This window comes from Herpailurus yagouaroundi, unplaced genomic scaffold, assembly GCF_014898765.1.
Source record: "Herpailurus yagouaroundi ecotype Mexico unplaced genomic scaffold, PumYag 191, whole genome shotgun sequence".
In the NCBI taxonomy this organism is placed as follows: Eukaryota; Metazoa; Chordata; class Mammalia; order Carnivora; family Felidae; genus Herpailurus; species Herpailurus yagouaroundi.
In genome coordinates, this window is record NW_024412422.1 from 11,538,277 (window position 1) to 11,557,915 (window position 19,639).

At 46.1% G+C, this 19,639-nt stretch overlaps 1 protein-coding gene across 8 annotated transcripts in view; it reads right to left on the reverse strand.

Annotated features, from left to right (window-relative positions):
* CUX2 (cut like homeobox 2) overlaps positions 1-19,639 on the reverse strand; it is a 285,742-nt gene that overhangs the window by 101,106 nt on the left and 164,997 nt on the right. For 5 of the 8 annotated variants that reach the window (XM_040443880.1, XM_040443883.1, XM_040443877.1 and 2 more), the window contains exons 2-3: positions 5,914-6,024; positions 2,154-2,201 (exon numbers count right to left, since the gene is read on the reverse strand). The exons of 1 other annotated variant lie outside the window; for it this stretch is intronic. In XM_040443880.1, coding sequence (XP_040299814.1) covers positions 2,154-2,189 — 36 coding nt within the window. In that variant the 5' untranslated portion in view covers positions 2,190-2,201; positions 5,914-6,024. Of the gene's footprint in view, positions 1-2,153; positions 2,202-5,913; positions 6,025-6,633; positions 6,753-19,639 lie in introns of those variants that run through there. 2 more of the 8 variants (XM_040443881.1, XM_040443878.1) reach the window with 2 other exon arrangements.

Below are 19,639 nucleotides of genomic sequence, written 5' to 3' on the forward strand. Positions count from 1 at the left end.
GAAATGAGAATTCAGCTTTGTCTTCCCTTTTGGACCAACTAAAACCTTCTCTCCCTCTGTAAGTTACTGGGTACCAACAGTGTACCAGGCGCTGTGTCAACTGCCTCCACCCTTAGTTCTTTGAATCTTTACTATTAACTTCCATTTGCCAGAGGAGGAAAGCTGCAGTTCAGAGAGGTTAAGGAACCTCTCCCTAGCCACACAGCTAGGTAAGCAGCCGTGCTGAGACTGAAGCTAGGTCTGCCTCAGTCTGATTTGTACATGCTTTCTGCCATACTGCACTGATTGTTTTCTGGATCATCACCCAAACAAAACACTGAACTCTTTCTCCTATGGAAAAAATGATGTAAGTCACACCTGCTTCCTACAGGGACAGAAAGCCCCCTTCTTCTGGAAAAAAGCCTTGAACACCCACTTAGGAAAGAGGCAGATTCCAGCCCATGCATAGCAGAGGCCAAATAAACCTGTACTGGAGGTGACTGATAACAGGAATAATAAAATAACCAGGACTACCAACATAAGGCAATGTTCTAAGCACTCCATGGGCATTAACTTTGCTCTTCCTCAATCACAACCCTATGAAGGAGGTACAATTATTACCCAGTTTTACAGATAAGGAAACAAAAGCACCGAGAGGTTAAGTAACCTGCATAAGGTCAAACAGTGAGGAACTGGCAGAGGTAGGGTTCAAACCCAGGTTGGCTCCAGAGTCTGCTCTTTATCGCCCAGTAGCTTTCAATGTGCCAGGCATTACATTAAAACCCTTCCCTGCAATATATCTCAGTTAGTCCATAAAACAACACAAAAACGTCTGGAGTGTCTTTATTCCCATGAACAGATAGGGAAACTGAGGCTCTAAGTGGCTAAGAGAAGCTCCGCCCACAGCCCAAGCAAGGGAACAGCTGAAAAAGCGCTGCTCAGTGCCTGTCTTCAGGCTGGGCAGAGAAATCAGCTGCCTGAGAGGTCTTGTGTGCTGAGCATCCCTCATGGGACCAGGGCTTGGCAGATGGGAACCTCTTTTTTTAAAAAAACACAAAGCCATGACAACAAATTCCCAACATTATTGGTCTTCTTTCTGGTTTGTTTTTCCCCCTTCAGCTCAGGCACCTCACAACCAAATGAATCAATACTGGATGGCCCTATAAATAAATAAGCACATCAGTCAACTCAGTAATAAAATGAAGGGATGAAAAATATGGAAATCAGCGACATTTGTGTAAATCCAGTTATTGTTTACTTTAATATTGCCTTATGCGCTTACGCGGTTCCAAAGAGACAGATTTAAAGTAATGTGGCGCTTGGCGGATGACAGACTTAAAATGTATCACCATCGGAGAGTTCTGAGAAGGGCCAGCCCTTCCAAGGTCCTGCCTAAATCCAGGGGAGACTGAGAAGAGCCCCCTGAAGATGGAACATTTGACAAACAGCTTCCCCTTCCACTACCCTGCCTCAGTGTAATTCCATTCTCTTCCTAGCCCGCCTCCCTTGCCTGCAGGACAAGTGGACGTTCTCAGAATCCTGGTCACAAATTCAAGTCAAGAGGAGAAATGGAGGAGGTTTGGCCTCATCACAGGGCTCCAGGAAGGCAAGAGAAACAACTGGCTGAAGACAGCTCAGCTGCTGCCAAAGGAACAGGGTCCGGTGGGTTGTCAGGAAAGAACATGAACAGTGTTGATTTTATACTCAGATGGTGGGTCAGTAGAGAGGATTTCAGGGTGGGCTGGTAACTGTTTGGACTTATCTGTAAGACTGCCTTAGAGAATCAAAGCAGAGCAGAATGCCCGGGGACAGCAAAGGTCACTGAAGACAAACCTCTTGATTTAAAAAATGGGAAACCAAGCCTGGAAGGTGAGGTGGTTCATTCAAGGTCACAGATACTATGTATAGCAGAGCTGGTGTAAGGCTGGACAAAGTCTAGGAAGAGGGAGATTTCTTGGGATCAGACACTGGAATCCCATCAAACAGAATGGAGAACCCATTCTTACTATGTCACCATTGGCTGATCCAGAGAGAATGGGGCAGAGTTTGCAATGGGGGTAGGCAGGTTTCTCCCAAGCTTCCAGAGGCTGCTGGCCTCCTCTGGCAATTCCAGGTGGGACAGGAGAGGGAACCAGGGAATGTTTTTGTGACATGCCATTGGCCTTGGGTCTTACCTCAGCTTGGAAGCTTTTTAATACAGGAGCCACCATCTCTCTGATTTCCTGAAAAAGAGATCAGCGAAGAGTTCACTACAGTGCCAGGTGGGATACCCCCATGGCCCCTGCTTGCAGTGCACTGTTGTCCCCTAGGTCAGCATTTCCCAAATGTGTCCCGTGGGATGTGCATCTGTGGGATTTCATAAGGGTTTCTCATATATACACCTATAGACAGATACACTCACACATACACACACACATGGTGCCAAGCCAAATCAGACTGGGAAGGAAAGTCCAACATCAAGTTTCTTCCCTGCAAGACTTTTTGGAACCTTTAGTATAATGCACCTTGTGCATTTCTGGAAGAGGGGGAAGGAAATAGCATTTCCCAAATAGATCTGATCGTGGAATACTCTTTTATGCAAAGTACTCATGGGGATTGGTGGTGCATCATGTGACACTCTTTGGAGTGGGGGATTGGCGGGGGGGATGGAGAGGTGGCCTCAACTCTCCACACCCAGCACCATGTCACTGAAGTCTCTTCATAAAAACCTCTGTCCTTGAAGCATTTGCTCAGGGCTGTCTCTTCCAGGTGGCCATCTCTGCTTCCCCTCACCCAACTGCCCCTCTCCGGCAAACACTTCACTTTGCATTTTAGCAACATAACTTCTGTACTTCTCTCCTTCTTCACCAGAATGTGCAGCTTTTGGGAACTTGGCAGGGGCACCTCCATGGTGCCCAGATCAGAGGAAGGGCTCTGTGAATGTTTAATAAACTTTATGGCAGTGGGCTATCTTCAGAAGGGAGCATCCTACTTCTGGACCCCAATTTCCTGTCTTTCACAAACGACCTTGAGGTTCCCAGCCCCAAGGGCTTCCCTGCTTGGCTCCTGTGAATTCTCCCCAGCACACAAGAGGGAGGCCTTTTAGAACCTAGTGTTGCAAGATTCCAACCCTAAATGCTTCAGTTTCCTCTGAGACCCACTGGTGATTCCATGACTGCTGTCAGCCATGGCCCACAAGAAACTCCCATGGAAGGAGGAGATGTGAAGGGCTCAAGAGTGTGGGGGAGAGAGAGGCAGTGGGGAGAAGTGGAAAGGAAGACGTGGGCACAAGATACTTAAGTTTAGGTGAAGAATAAATCCCTTAATTACGAAATAAGGTTGTGCTACTGTCCCTGGAAATTATCTCTCTTCTGGGTCCTGGGCACCCCTCCTCACTGATCGGGTGTTTCCCAGGGCTCCTCAGAGCCAGTGATATAGTGATGGCATGCTGGGGATCTTCAGGAAGCACACAGGAGTTCATGTGAATCTATCTAGCGGATTTGATCACAAGGAACGATGGGGTGCATGGGCTGAGCCATGGAAAAGGAAATGCACAAAAACCTAGGTCCCACGTTGTGAACTCAAATGTCCACAGAGGCCAGGGGGAAGTGGACATGAGGGAGGCAGGCTGGGAGGTCCCGTGGCAAATCTTGGGAGAACTCAAGCACTGTGTGATGGGGGTGGCAGTTGTTCAGCTCCAGCTGGTGACTGCCATGTGGGCATGAGCCTCTGTGTGACCAGATCTACCAAAGAATCTCAAAAGGTACTGGAAATTTGAGGTTTTGGGTGAAATCTGAGATGTTAAACGTTGGTAAACTTACTGTAAAACTTGAGTTTACAGACCAAATAAAACACACCAGTAGGAAACCTCTGGTCCAGGTTCAGGAAACATTAGTGCTGGAAGGGGCCTCAGAAACCATCTCTCCAGTCCCCTGAATTTCCAGAAGGGGAGACCAAGGCGCTGAGAGGGGCTGGCTTGCTCAAGTCTCACAGTACGCGAGTGGCTCAGCTATCATCTGAATGCAGGTCAACAGACAACCCAAACCAGCTGTTGGCACACTTGAGAGCGTTTAAGGGATTCAAATCTGAGGGCCAACTTTGGGCCAATGCTGACCACTTCTAGAAGCTCCTTGTACTGTATGCTTCACCCTTAGGGGGGGAAGCTGAGCATAGGCACCAGCAGGAGGTGAGTTGGGCACCAGCCAGATGATGTTCTTAAATAAAGCCTTGGCATGACTCTCCCCATCAGGAGAGACTAGTTCCAAAAATGAGAATTTTCAGAGGCGCGACTATAATAGGAATGGAAACTTATTCCTTCTAATTACATAATTGCATAATTATGCAGTATTGAAATTATGTAAGCCGAACTCCGAGGCTTAAAACCTGGCCTGGATTTCCCTCATCACCCGGGGGGCTCCCATGTGGCCCCCGGGGAGGAGGATGAGATGGAGGGTTTGTGCTGACCGGAGAGAAAGCATGTAGGGCTGGGAAGATCTAGGGCCATTTCATCTCTGCTTCCCACAGAATGGAGAGTCAGAGGTGAAGCTTCTGGTGTCCTCTTTCTAGGCAGAAAGTCAGTTTAAATAATAAGCCACTATCTGTTCTTAGAGGGAAACAAAGGATGCTCAGCATTACCTATGCCTTCTTAGCTCCAGGAGTCAAACCAAGGACTTGACTTGGCCTTCTGAAGCCGCAACATGGGAGACACTCGGATCTGAGATTGCTGCCCCTTCTCCTGGAGCACCCTCCCTCAGCTCTCAAACCCAAGATTCCTTCCCTAATCGCTCCATGGGCAGGTTCTAGCTGCAGCCTACTTCTTCTTCTTGCTTTGAAGAACCGAACATACTTATGACTTGTGTGAGGAAGATTTCACAGCTAGAAGACCCGAACCCTCTGTGCTCATGTAGCCCGATTCCTGGGTAGGCCTGCCTCTTCTCCATCTTTCCATGGCCCCCTCCTCCATCAGCAAGGTGGCAACAGAACTCCTGGGTGATTCTAACAGGCAGACTGGGATCAATTATTTCCAGGTCTGATACTTCCAGAATTGCCAGCTGCTGCCCAACCCTCCTCCAAGATCCAGGCCACTTGAGTAGGTTAGGACATAGAGGTCAACTATTAATCTCTGACGACACAGAGAAGCACAACTGGCTTTGGGGGCAGTCAGGTCTCTGTTTCCCATAGTGGCTCTGATGTGTCACATCCTTGATGACATTATATGCAATCAGAAGGCTTTATTTTTCCTATCGTGTTTATTCCATCTTTTTTTTTTTTTTTTAAATGTGAGCAGCAACAGGGGGCCTGATAGAGAAAGTAAAAGAATTAACACATTCACCCCTGTAAAGAACAAAAACAAGTCCATTCTAGTCTCTTCCCTTGGGGGGGGCCTTATGGTATGGGGGGTGGGGGGAGGGGACTTGTCATTATCTGGACCACTTCAAGTCAGCTGGGAAAGGCAGAGCAGATGGGTGGAGCTACAAGGCAAGAGGTGAAGGGGAAGAATGAGGCCTGTTTATGTCAGTGGGAGGCAGTTTCAGAGGAGATGGAGGGAAGGCCCAGAGAGGGTAGGGAAGCCTATAGCTGTCCTCTCCCAGACACCAATGGAAAAGTAAAATAAAATCAAGAACCCTAGAGACACTGTCTTTGCTGTCAAGGCCAGGTGTTTGACTAGATATGAATGTGGGCGGGGGTGGGGGTGGGGGTGGGGAATGGATGTTTTAGAGAACCTCAGAAAGAGTAACTTCAATGGAGAAGCAACGTGCCCTCACTTTAGACAGCACCGCTGAGCACCACTAGAGCAAGAAACACCCAAAGGTTGGGGGCTGTAATTTTTTCTTCGTGGCTAATTAGCTTCTTTTCTTGTTAGTCACTTATGTCTACAGTTTCCAAAATATAGTTTGAACAGGGAAAACTCTGCATTCCTACTGAGTTAATTCTATAACGGCAAATATACTGTACCTCAGGTACATTTTTCTTAAATTCCCGGCGGAGTTCAATTAAATGTTTATGAGAATGTTCACTCTCCTCCTGCCGTGCAGACAGCTCGGAAGCGACGGAATTAAGCTCCTTCTGAAACAATAAAAAAAAAAAAAAAAAGAGAGAGAGAGAGAGACAGACAGAGAGACAGAGAGACAGAGAGAGAGAAAAGAAAAAGATTTTTCCCCCTCCTCTTCCTTTTTAATCATCATACAAAACAGCATTCTGAACAAGTTTTCTTAATTTACAAAGCTGAGAAAAGACAGGATATTGACTCCTGGCACAAATGAATAATTTACAAAACTGGGGATGTAACTGAAAAAAATCCAGGACAGCTTTTTTTTTGCTCATCGGAAGATCAATAATCTCCCATAAAGTTGGGTGGAGCTATTTTTTTTATACCTCTCCCCAACCCCCCTGCCCCACCTCTTAAATTTCCAAAGGAGTGATGGCATAAGCTTGTCAGTAACTGTAGAAAACATCTCCAAACCGTGTCAAAATAGTAAAGTGCGGCATATTGTATGGGCATATTATAGTGTAAGAAAGTGCTGTCGACAGCTTTCATATATCAGAGGTGGGAACTGTTCCAACTATGACTTACTTACACTTAAGGGTTCATAAATACGCCTTTTAAGATATAGATGGCTTTTTAATTTCAGTAGATTTTGGAAAAATGAAGGTGCCAATAAGAAGCAAGCTGACCTTTTGTGTATCCTGCAGTAAATCATTTAAGGTTCACTTCAAGTATAAGAAATATTTCACTGAAGACTCCTGGATTCAGAAGAAATGGATTGGAAGGTGCCTTGGCTGCTTATGTGCAATGAAGGAGCCAGACCAGGTTTTTACAGGATGTACCATTCAGGAAAAAAAAAGAGAGTGAGGGATGGAAGGAGGGGCCACCCCAGCTTACACACATCACAGACAATATCTGCTGGTCGTACATGTATATTTGATCACCCCTCTCTCCGCTTTCTTCACTTTAACGGTGGCAGTTTCACAAGGGGAGTACAATTCACCATGAGTTGTCATGGATTTCATTTGCATAATTCAAGAAATGCTGTTTATGTGGTCTGCTGCTTTCTTGCACCATCCCGAGATGGGCTTTTTTTCTGGACCATAACTCGAGGAGCATTTCTGTATATATCACCCGATTATATTTGCAGCAATCAAGCCCCATAATTTCCTAAATCCGGTGATGCAATAAATTTCTGCAATCAGATTTATTAAAAACACACACGCAGATGCAAGAGTGTATTTCTAGGGTGAACTCTTTAATCTAACATATGTATGATGAGGCCCGGCACCGTGTTGAAAGACCCCATTTGTCATCGCTAATATGCATTCATCTTGCACACACAATGAAACACTTTTACCATTAGATAATGAAATAAAAGTACTATTAACCCGCTGCAAATCCTTTTCCCTGTAAGAGACGAAATGCATGGTAATTGTCTTATATCATGTCTGAGTCGGTAAATCTGCTCTATAGCAGTTCACCATAGCACCATAAACCTCATACCCATTGGAGGCTGGAGAGCCTACCCTAAGCCCAGCATAACTGTCTCTGCCTATGGTGCCTTAGGGAGAAATTGGCAAGGGAATTTCTATTTCTGGAGAAATGTCTAACCTCGTTGGAAAACCATGGGACTAGAAGAGAGAAGGTCAAGGCATAAAAGCAGAGATTAAAATAGAGGGGCAAAGGAATGGGAAATGCGGTGCTCTCCAAGGTGCTGAAGTCAATCCAATGCCACAGCACTAGGTACATCAACTTAAAGGCACTGGAGCTTCCATGGAATTTTGAGTCAGGTGAGAAAGAAGGTATCATTAGGAGAGACAGAAACAGTTTCTGACAGTCTACCAAAGTGACAGAAGAAAAAAGGGAGACTTCTGATTTATCGTTATTTTAAAATAATCATAGTTTCCAATAAAGAAAACACAATCAAACACAATCAAAATATTGAGTGACCAGAGAGAAGTCTGTGTTTGTAGGAAAAGGACTGATCAAATGTAGATAAAATCCAACCAAGTGGTGCAGCCAGGTGGACAGAATGCTCTCAGTTTTCTTTAGGTTTTCTCATCTGTCTTGAAGACAAATATGGGATTTTTACATTGCTGTAGGACAAGCAGAGCTGTGACTTGTGTTGACATCACTTGATTTTGGATTATCATGTGTCTGACACTATGTTCTAATCTCTGGGACACTGCCCCTCCCCACACCACACCACAGCAACCAATATACCTGGTTGGTGCCGGACTTGGACTCCTCAGTTAAAACATGAAATCCAGGCTCTGAGAAGAAATTTCACAGCAGGATAAGTCCAATGACTTGACGTGTTCTACCAGATAATTATGCTGTGTGGCTGCACTGGGGCCCTTCACCACAACCTCCTAGGCTGCTGGTGGGTGTAAATCTCTCTACTGCAGACACAGCAGAGGCAAGACCAGGCCAAGGAACATCGGCAAACCCCCAGGCCCAGCCCTACTGCAAGCCCAGCTCATGGTGTCCTGTTGAGCCCTAGAAGAACAAACAATATCCATGTTCTTCTCAACTTTGCCTGCTTCCATGCTCATCGTTCAACCCTGAATTCTCGCCACGTTTCCTTGGTAAGCTCACTAACAACAACACCATCAATAACAATAGTAATAGTAAATAATAATCATAATTACCATTCATTGGGTGCTTACATATGCCAGGCACCATGCTAAGCTCCTTACATACATTATCTCATGTAACAAGCACATTAATGTGTCTACTAGGTGATTCAAGCAGGGACTAAGAAATAAATTACAGTCAATTCTAATAGTTCAGGTGTGGATTATCCCCTTGGTGGATAATAAAGGCAAAATTGTAATGCCTGGCTCTTCATAGGGCTTCTGCTCCACTTCCCCACTGGCTGGGGGATATTCAGGGAGCTTGTTTTAAATGCTATAGTTGTATAAACCATTAAGCACAGTACCAAGTGTTCAAGACATACTGGCTGATACTATTCTGCTTTTTTAGATAAACTGAGAGCTCAGAAAACATCCTGCTAGATCAGTGATTCTAAGAGTTCTGGATTTCACAGGTCAATAAAAATCTCACCAAAAATAAATAAACAAATAAATAAAGGACCAACAGAGTATGGCCAAGTTTTACTGCATCAAAGAAAAACATTAAAAACAACCTCCTCTCACCCTAAAAGATGGGATATTTGAACATTAACAAAGCAAGAGGGCCAACAACAGAATCAACAAGAGTCTTTTAAAATAAATACACCTAAAATAAAAAGGCTCACAGCACTATATTTATTTTGAAGGGACGGGAAAAACTCCCGTAAACATAAGCCAGCATTGGTCTAAAGGTGAATTTTAGAAACGAGTGTCTGAGCCACTGCACACATACACAGCTAGCAGGGCCTCTCCTTTGATGATCAAGCAGAACTCGGTTCCTCTCCCCCCGCTGGCCCTCAGCCCCCAGCCCTAGGGGAGCCATGATTAACACAGCCCCAGACTTTGGACCAGGCCCAGGCCGGGAGGAGACTCATCTGATTAACCTGCCATCAGCAGCAGACAGACAGCCCGGAGCCCGGCGCAGACCATTCAAATAATGATCATCATAAACAGCCCATTTGCAACTAAAAAGAAATAATTTTAATGAGCTTGAAGCAGATGATGGATGCAGCTGAGGCTCGGGCCAATGCGCAGAGAAAAAGGAAGTGGGGATTGAGCTGCACCCAGGACGAGGCACAGCAGGAAGAAGCTGGGTTGGGGAGGAAGGGCTCTTCTGGGGAAGATGGAAACCACCAGCCCACTGTGTCCATTGCCTGGCGAGTGCCCCTAGCTCTGAGAGGGTCTGCACTCCAGTATGCTGGACAAACGTGAGAGTTAGACCTCCAAAGCACTCAGAGTCTCAGAATGTATGAACCAGAAGGAAACTTTGAGGTTGTCCAGTCCATCACTGTCCAAACTTCAATCATACATACCCTTCTGGCATGCATTTGCCACATTGATATTCCACATGAATCACTATTTATTTAATATTTATCTTCAAATTGACTCTTTCTTTTTGATTGAGGTATGTATAGCTTTAAGTTCAATTTTAAGACTGAATTTTTACACCTTGCAACCACTGCCCAGATCAAGACATAGAATGTTCATGTTCGTTCCTAGCACCTTTGAAGGATCCCTGGTACCTCCTCTTTTTGAGTACAGCCTAAAGGTGGCCATTATTCTGATCCTAGCATCACAGATAAAACTTGCCTGTTCTTGACCTTCATGATGACTTCCTCCCCTTCTTTTTAACCTGAATAAGTGCATTTGAAAAGGAAAAATTTTTATCACTAGAGAATCCTAGGTCATAAACAGATGGTAGCCACTGAAATAAATTACAATGAAAACAAAGCATTGCTATTTTTCTTTGTTATAAAAGGAGACCACCAAATATTAGAGAGGTGTTAAAAGGAGTGTAGCACCAGGCTGACTTTCTTCTAGTTAGAAGGAGAAGGGATGGAAGAGCACTGAGAAGGAATAACTGTTCCTCCTGACATGAGTTGATCCTTCTAAAGTCAGGTCTACTTATTGCTTACAATCATCTCATGTCCATCAGTAAGTATATGTACCACACTTTAGCAAAAATCAATTGAATCTGACTCTGCCATTTCAGTTTTTTTTAAACTTTATTTATTTTGAGAGAGAGACAGAAAGCAGGAAGGGGAGGGGCAGAGAGAGAGGGAGAGGGAGAATCTCAAGCAGGCTCCGCGCTGTCAGTGCAGAGCCCGACATGGGGCTTGAACTCGCGAACCATGAGATCATGACCTGAGCCCAAATCAAGAGTCAGATGCTTAACCGACTGAGCCATCCACGTGCCCCCGATTCTGCCATTTTAAAGACGAGGAAACTGAAACATAGCCTAGACTACCTGCCCAAGTCACACAGCTGCATAAGAGGTTGCATTTCCTCAGGGAGAAGGGTGGTGGGTCTGGGGTAGGGAAGGAAAACTGTGGTTATCTACAGGGAGGCAGGTTGAACATTCTCAGTTAACCCATGTTCTTCATGAAAGAGGGAAGGGGAATCTTACAAGAATACTTGGTTTTGAAATTTAACACCTGATCCTAAAGTGTCAACTACATACACAGCTCCCGACTAGATGCTATGTTCTCACAGGGGAAACACATAAGAGATCACATGTGTATATGCATGTCAGTTCCCTCATCATATGTGCACACTCTTCTCAGCTCCAAAGACAACCCCACACTCAGACATGCCCCCCCGAAACCAACTCCGAAAAGAGACCTTCTAAAAAGAATGCAGTTATTGTTGGGGATCAGGGATTAAGGAAGTGAGGACCTCAGGTGTCACCGGGTCCCTGTCAGCCCCTCCCATCTTCTGCTCTCCTTTCCTTCCCAGCCAGACTGAATTCCTTGCAGGAATCCAAATGCACCAGGGTTTCCCAATTCTACGGCCCCACAGACTTCATTCCCTCTGCTCAGATGATCTCATTCTTTGTGCTGATCTTACTCATCAATTTGTCTCAGCTTAAATGTCCCCCCTTCCAGGAGGGCTTCATGGACCTTCCCTTCCAAGTCCAGGCATCTCCACTGTGCCTCTGCTAATCTTTTCTGGTATTTTCCCTGTCAGAAAATATATGATAAAACATTATCAGATTTTATTTTTTAAAGCCCTAGAACCTGCCTTAAAATGAAATCTTACACAAAAGGTCCTTATAGAAAACAAGAGCTCATAGCTAACATTTATGAGTTCCTATTAGTATATTTATTTTAATATTTATGGAGCGTATGAAGTACTTTATGTACATTATCTCTTATAAGGATATATGGCTGAAGTGATGGTTGAGATTCTAGGCCAGGCCTGGAAAACCAGGATGAGCAGTGGTTATGACTTGTAATACAGTCACCAACTACCCTCAAAACACACATGGAACTCTGCTTTCTCTTTACTGTAGGGAGATCCAATTAGAGACGTTGGACCCTCATCCATCCACTCCCCTGTCCGTCATCCATCCATGATCTCCAGCGTGCTAGGCATTGGATAAGGGGAGGGCAGCAATGAATCAGATATGGCCTGCATCCTACAAGAGCTCAGAAACCAAAGTAAACAAGCTAGGACATAAATAATTCTGGTAAAAGGGAACAAAGACCATCATGTTGAGACATTACCTCCAATGTAGGCTTAGAAGAGTGAAACCCTTATATATCCTGTATTGCCTGAGGGGGTATGAAAACTAATGGGGTAAGGGAGAGGTAGAGTTTTATCTATCTCTTCTAATGGTTCTCAACTTGGGCAGGGGCTGCCAGTACCCAGTAGGTGTTACCTAAGATGGAAACCCTTTATCCCACATCCATCCAATCACCATTTATCCACTTATCCATCCAAAATCCATCTAATTAATCATCCATCCACTTCCATCCAATTATTCAGCCAACAAATTACTTAGCCACAATTCTGTGGCAGGTACAGTGCCAGGTACTGGTATACAGTAACCAACCAACACAGTCCCTGTCCTTGAAGAGTTCACAGTGCAGTGGAGAAGACAGGTCAATTCCAACACTGTGTGCCTAAGTAAAATATAAGAAGTATGAATAAAGTACAATGGGAACACAGAGACAAGGTGACTTCCTATAACTTGGGGGACAGGTCACCAAGATGGGAGCATTTGACCTGGGTCCAGAAGGATGAGTGTGTCAGATAGAAGCTAAGCATCCCAGGCAGAGAGAATGGGATTGTTGCAATAATCTCCTAACTGGTCTCCCTATTCCTGTCTTTAGTTTTATTCTCCTTAAGATGTATCACTATCAAACACACTGTATTTCACTTATTTTATTTGTGATAATGAAAACTCCATGAACAGTTCCTGATACATAGTAGGTACTCTAGAAATGTTTGTTGGTCAAATGAATGAGTGAATGAAACAATGCTATGTCAGAAGCTCTGAAAGAGCCTGGTCTATCTGGGAAACAATGACATGGTTTAGAGACCACAGACCTACATCCAAATCTGGCTTTGACACTTCACTAGCAGTGTGGCCTTGGACAAATGACTCAAACTTAGTTTCTGTGTCTGTAAAATGGGGACAAAAATTTGTGCCCATAGGGTTATTATAAAGATCCTTTGAGAACCAGATTGCAAGTGGGTAAAGTGCTTGGCAGAATGTCTAGGATCTTCAGCGTTCACACCCTCCAATGGAATGTCAGTCCCTTAGGGTGGGGACTGTGCCTGTGTTGTTCACAGCCATAGCCAGGGGTTCTAGCCTAGTGCCAGGTGCATAGTAGGCACTCAGTAAACATTTGTGAATGAATGACTGTTAGCAGATATAAGTATGAAAAGTCCTCTGTGGCAGAAGCAAGGCGGGACCCTCTTTGTGCACGCCAAATGTCTCATTCTGCATCTCTGGTCCATGGAGTTATTTAGAGCTTGGCCATCAGAGTCTCAGGTTGAACACAAAGGTTTCAGGGGATGCTGTGGGGGTATGGTGGGAGTGCTGCCTTCAGAGGGGCCTCAGAGGCCAGCTCCGGGAGGTGCTGCGGGATGACCTGGGATGGAGGGTACATGCCGGCCTGCCACGAACAAGGAGACAAGACGGATGGCTCTGCAGCCCGCCGAGATGGATAACTGAGCCGCAGCTGAGAGACAGCCCGGTTACCAGAGCCATCCATCACTCCCTGCACCGTATGTAAATTTCAGATGCCAAGATGTATCGGGCCAATTATCCGAGGCTGGGGCAAGGGGTGGTGCCTAACAGAAACAGTTCCCAGCCAAGCTAGCTTTACTGCATTCCATCAGCTGGGCTGGGGGTGATAGACAGTTCATATTCAGGTCAAAGAGCCCATTAAGGAGAATGTGGCCAAACCTCGAGGCCTGGGTGTGTGGGTGAGGCTGCCAACACTTCTTAGTAACTCCCAGTGCAGTGATAACAATAATATAATAACTGCCCAACAGACGGCTTACTATACATATACGAGGTCAATGCTAATTGGCACACAAATTTCATTTAATTCTCCCAATGGTGCTTGGCACACAGTGGATCCTCTAGAAACATCTGTTGGGAGAGCAAATGAATGGTCTATGATGCAAGGTGCCATTTTACACATAGTACCTGCAGAGAGACAAAGCCTCTCATCCAAGGTCACATGGCTGGGAAGTGGCGTCATGGGGACTTGAACTTATGTCTTTCTGGATTCTTTCCTCCAGATATTGAGAGGGCAAACTTTCTCTGACATGTCTGTCGTCAATAAGGACTCAAGTGGCCTGAAGACCAGAAGTCTGGCTGGGCTTAATCAGTCTCGCCATCCATCTGTTCGTTCGTTCGTCCATCCATCCATCCATCCATCCATCCATCCCTTTGTACTCATTCACTCAACATTATTTAAACACCTACAACATTGCCTAGGACAAGCCAGACCCAGACGCTGCCCGCATGGAGTGATGGGTCACATAGGGAGCACAGACAATTATGACTGCAGTCCATCAGGCCCTCCTAGCAGTGCTCACAGCTCTGGCTTCCAGAAAATCCAGGTGGCAATTTGCTTTTAGTTGGAGTCAGGCCAACAAGTGACATTTGGCAGGCAGAGTGGGTTCAAGTTCGGACATTCTAGCCTACTGGCTCTGTGAGCTTGGGCAGACCCTTGGCCTCTGTGCATCTAGGTTTACCACTGTTAAATGGAGTCATGGCATTCACTCCTTCTTGGTGGGGCAGGCAGTATGAAAGGCTTGTGGTTGGCAGGGGGTCTAGGCTGCAAGAAGTGCCTGGAAGGGTTGGGTGCTCAGTGGCCTAGGGTGTTGCTTGGGCTGGAGCCAATGCCAGCCCTAAGGCGCCAAGGGAGTGGCAACTTTCCATGCCCTGGTATCGGGATGAGGCCCAGGGCTGGAGTGGGGATGTTGCTCTCATCAGCAAATCCTGTCAGCTTGATCTAACCATTTCTCATCTTCTCTACTGCTGTCACCCTGGACCTGGACATTATCATTGCCTGCCTGGGTGACCAAAGAAGCCTTCTCACTGGGCTCCATACTGTCATCCTCAGTCCCTTCCCCATCCAGCAGCCACAGGAATGCTGTTAAATCTAAGTCATATCCTGGCCCTCCTCTGCTCAAAACTTTTCCATTGCTCCCACCAATTCGGAGCCAAGACCAAAGTGCTCACCATAACATCATGGCTCCATGTGATTCATCTCAGTCTCACTTCCTTCTATTTCTGCTTTGCTCACTCTACTCCAGCCACGTGGGGTCCTTGCTGGCTCTTCAACACATCAAACACATTCTTGCCACAGGGTCTTTGCACTGGCTGTTCCTTCTGCCCCCAATGCCATTTTTTTCAGAATCCCACATGGTTCTTTCCTTTGCCTCCTCTGGTCTAGGTTCTTATATCACCTTCTCACCTGTCTCATTATACTATTCAAAATAGCAAGCATCTTCTTCTTACTTCACCTGTCCCTCTCTCTGCTTATTTTTTTCCATGCCACTTGTTATCGACACATTTATGTACTTACTTCTCTATTTGTTTATTGCCTGTTTCCAATGCCCACCCCCCTCCGATGTCAGCTCCAGAAGGACACAACTTTGTCTGTTTGGGTCACAGATGGATCCTCAATGCTCGGCTCATTGTAGGTGCTCAATATTTGTTGAATAAATGAATGTACACATAAATGAACAAATGAAAGATGGGCTGGCCAACTCTGGACCCAAACACCCTCCCCGCTATAGTTGTCCCCTACTCAGTGCCCTGCCCCACCTTCAGGGCTCCACCCCCACTCCTAAACATCAGGCAGGAAAACAAGCCAGCTCTTGTAGCAGGCAGGACCTGGAGGTGGCTGTGCTTAAGAGAGGATGCCAATCAAATACCTGATTATCTTGCCACGAACCGGGAGCCACATCCGATCACTTCCTTCTGCCCTTGATTGCTGCTTTATATTCCGGAGTTCTCAGAACGTAAAACCTCACAGCACCAGGAAAATAAAGTAGTCGTCACTCTGGCGGTATCAGGTCAAGAGTCAGGGACCCCTAGGGCCCCTTTCTTAGGCCTAACACAGCTGGTCCGGTTGGGTGAGGTGGCCAGACAGCTGATCTTTGTACTCCACCGTCCTCTCTTAAAAAGGGGGAATCACATCAAGTAATCATTCATTCATTCATTCATTCATTCAGTCAAGTGTTTATGGAGCACCTACTATGTGCCAGGCACTTGCTACTGGCCATAGTGGTGATGACTCATCACACCACAGGAACTAAGTGCTTACTATGTGGTGTCATTTTTCATGTCTTGGTTCAGCTTGTCTCCTGCAGATGGGGAAAACAAGTCTCAAAGAATGATGTCTCTCATCACTGTCAGGCAAAAACAAAGCTGGGTCTCGAACCTGAAACTCTCTTTCCAAACCATGGTACCTCCTCTAAAGTCTGTGCCATTTTCAAAATCATTCTCAAATTCATTTTTCTGAGCAGCCTCTCTTTTGAAGTGGGGGTGTACTGGGTGTAGAAAGGTCTGTGGGAACCTTAGAAAGCTCTGGAAAGGGGTTCAGTCTGCTAAGCATCTGACTCTTGGCTTCGACTTGGGTCATGATCTCAGGAACCATGAGATCAAGCCCTGGGTCAGGCTCTGTGCTGACAGTGTAGAGCCTGCTTGGGCTTCTCTCTCTCCCGGTCTCTCTGCCCTTCCCCAACTTGTGTGTGCTCTCAAAATAAACAAACATTAAAAAAAAAAAGAAAGCTCTGGAAAAATTCACTGATGTACAGTGCTAAGATGATGATAGATGTATTTTTCTTTTTTTTTTTAAATTTATTTTTGAGAGACAGAGTGAGAGAGCGCGCCAGCGGAGGAGAGGCAGAGACAGAAAAGGAAACACAGAATCTGAAGCGGGCTCCAGGCTCTGAGCAAGCGTTCAGCAAAGAGCCTGATGCGGGGCTCGAACCCACGAACCATGAGATCATGACCTGAGCCGAAGTCGGACACTTAACCGACTGAGCCACCCAAGCACCCCATGACAGGTGTATTTAATCCAGGTGGAGAAGGAAGCCTTTATTGAGGGCCTGTTGTACGTTAGGTGGGGTTCTAGGAGTCTCACGCAGCTCAGTGGTGGAAGACGACAGGCACACAAAAGCACAGGTATCCTAAGGGAAGCGCGTTGGAGAAAGCTGCAGCTAACAGATCCTGGGTGCTGGCATCTGGGGGAAGGCACCTGAGGAGGAAGACCCATGGGCAAAGGTGTGGGGCATGGAAAACCCAGACTGTGATGGGGACCACCTGGAAGCATATTACGGACTAATGGGAACTGGGGTCGGAAAGCCATGATATTAAAGGAAAAAGCAATTAGGAACAAGAGAAAACTGTTGAAGCAGAGGAGGGCACTTGCTTCGAGCAAGTCTGGAAAGCCACACTGGCAGGAGAAAGAGACTGGGGGCTGGGAGAGCAGATACACCAACTTCCGCCACCTGCCAGGTAGGCAAGGATGAGTGGGGACAATGGATAGAAGAGAGAGGTGACGGATTTTCAGGACTTATTGGAAAGGAATTGATGCTACTCAGCAACTGGGGGGCTGAAAGCAAGATAGAGGGAGAGAGTGCTCAAATGGGGGCAGCTGGGCATGGTTAGGGTAATTCACACCAGGAATCCTTGGGCCCTACACTGGCTCATCCCCTAACTTGCTGTTGACTTTGGCAAGTGTCAGACCTCCTGCTGCCCCACTGTTTCATTGGTTAAATAAAGGCAAGATATCTCCAGGGCTTGCTGGGAGGACCTGAAGAAATTTATAGATACAATTTCTTCCTAAACAAATGGGAGGAATTAGTGTTAATAAATGCCCAGTGGAGTCTAGTTTGTAAATGTGAAGATGGAAACATTTTCAAAGAAAAATATTTTGTAGGGGTGGTAGGAGGAAGAGGGAGGCAGAGTTCAAAGTAAATGCACCCTGCCCCCACCACCCCCCATTCTGCTGGTGTACCTGACTCCCAGGGACATCTCTGAAGGCCAGCCATCCTTTGGCTGCATTCCATATAGTGTGGCTGTTCTTTTTAGGACTGAAAGATATTTATTTACTTGAGATGCCACCTCCAGGAAGGAGGTCCTGATTGAAGGGGGCCTGCGTAAGCAGAATCACCTGAGTGTCCCCGCAAGCCTCCTACTATTCAGATGACCCCTCAACTAAATCCCCTGTCCAAGACTGCCAACACCTCAATAAACAATCTAATTGGCTGCTTTCTGTTCAGGGTTCAGGTCTTATTTCAACACCAAACTGTGTAGGGTACTAATACACAATTCTTCCACTTCCAGAATGGAAAGTATAAAAGGGAAGAAAGAGGGGAGGGAGAGGAAGAGGAAAAACAACTTTTTGCAATCAACATCTCTTTTTACATCCCTGTATTTCATTAAAATGTTTATTATTAACATTAATGTGAAATTCCCACCAAGCTGACTTTAATTACCTGAAACTGCACCAGGGACCCCCGGCTGCCTCCTTGGCACCATAAGTAAAGTGATAGAGAGACACCTGCATGAGGCAGGCACTGACCTGATGGGGAAAGTTCCAAGATGAAACTCAGACCCTCAGTGCAAGACAGGGTATCCTGCTCTGTCCCCAAACCACAAAAGCCATTTTCAAAAACAACACTGATAAGACCTTTCTCTCCAAATGTTCCCTCTCCACATCAGAGGAGACTTTATCTCTGTACTTTGAGGCAGAACAGAATTTCCCTCTACCAAAAGACACAGAGTCTGTACAGAAGCGGATTTTTACTGTATTTACTAAGAGGAAACTAGAGAATGACAGACGGGCCTGTCCTAGACTAGAGAGTGTGGACCCCTTTCCCTCCTCCTCCTTGCTTATCTTGTCTACTTTTGTTTTCCAGAGCCTAGAGGAGCCCAGGACCCAGGACACACATTTTCCCAGCACTGGGCCAAGATGAAGACCTAGTTAGGAATGTGGTCTGGGTTTGAATCCTAATTCTGCTACTCTCTAGCTGGGAAATCCTAATGACTGAGCCTCAACTTCCTGATCTGTAAAATGGGGACGATGCTTTGTGAGCATCATTTGATCTGGACAGATGGGGGATGGACATCAAGCTGAGCCACCTAGAAGTAAGAGTACCAAGGAGCAGTGTGGAGCCCTGGCCTTGCAGCAGCCATGCAGCCCTGGGTTCAGATCTTGCGTGCTGTACTTGCTAGCTCTGACCCAGGCAAGTTACTGCATCGATCTGTGCCTCAGTTTCCCCACCTGTACCATGAGGATAATAAAAATACTAAATGAATCCCAGCCAAATATCTTAAATATCTCTAACTGCCCAGAAATAATAACCACCCCCGCTGCCGCCTTCGTCCAAGCTGCCACCATCCCTCGCCTAGACTATTTCTGGGGCCTCCTTCCTTCTCTCCCTGCTCCCACCCTTACCTGCTACAGTCCCATTTCCAAGCAGCAGCTGGAGTGAGCTGTTCAAAATGTGAAATCAGTTCTTCTCTCTCCCTGGCTTGAAACTCTTCCATAACTTATCTGCCATGGACTTAAATTAGAATACAGACTCCTCACTGGGGCCTATAGAGTCCAGCCAATGCTTAAGGCCTTATGTGGGGGGGACATCTCTCCCCAACTCTAGGCATTTTGAGTTTTCCAGTGCACTAGACTTTACCCCACCACAGGCATTTACAAGAGCCTGTTCCCTTTATCTGTAATCCATTCCCATCCCCCCACTCCTGCATCTTCTCAGTGGGATTCTCCCCGCACCTACTCCCCCA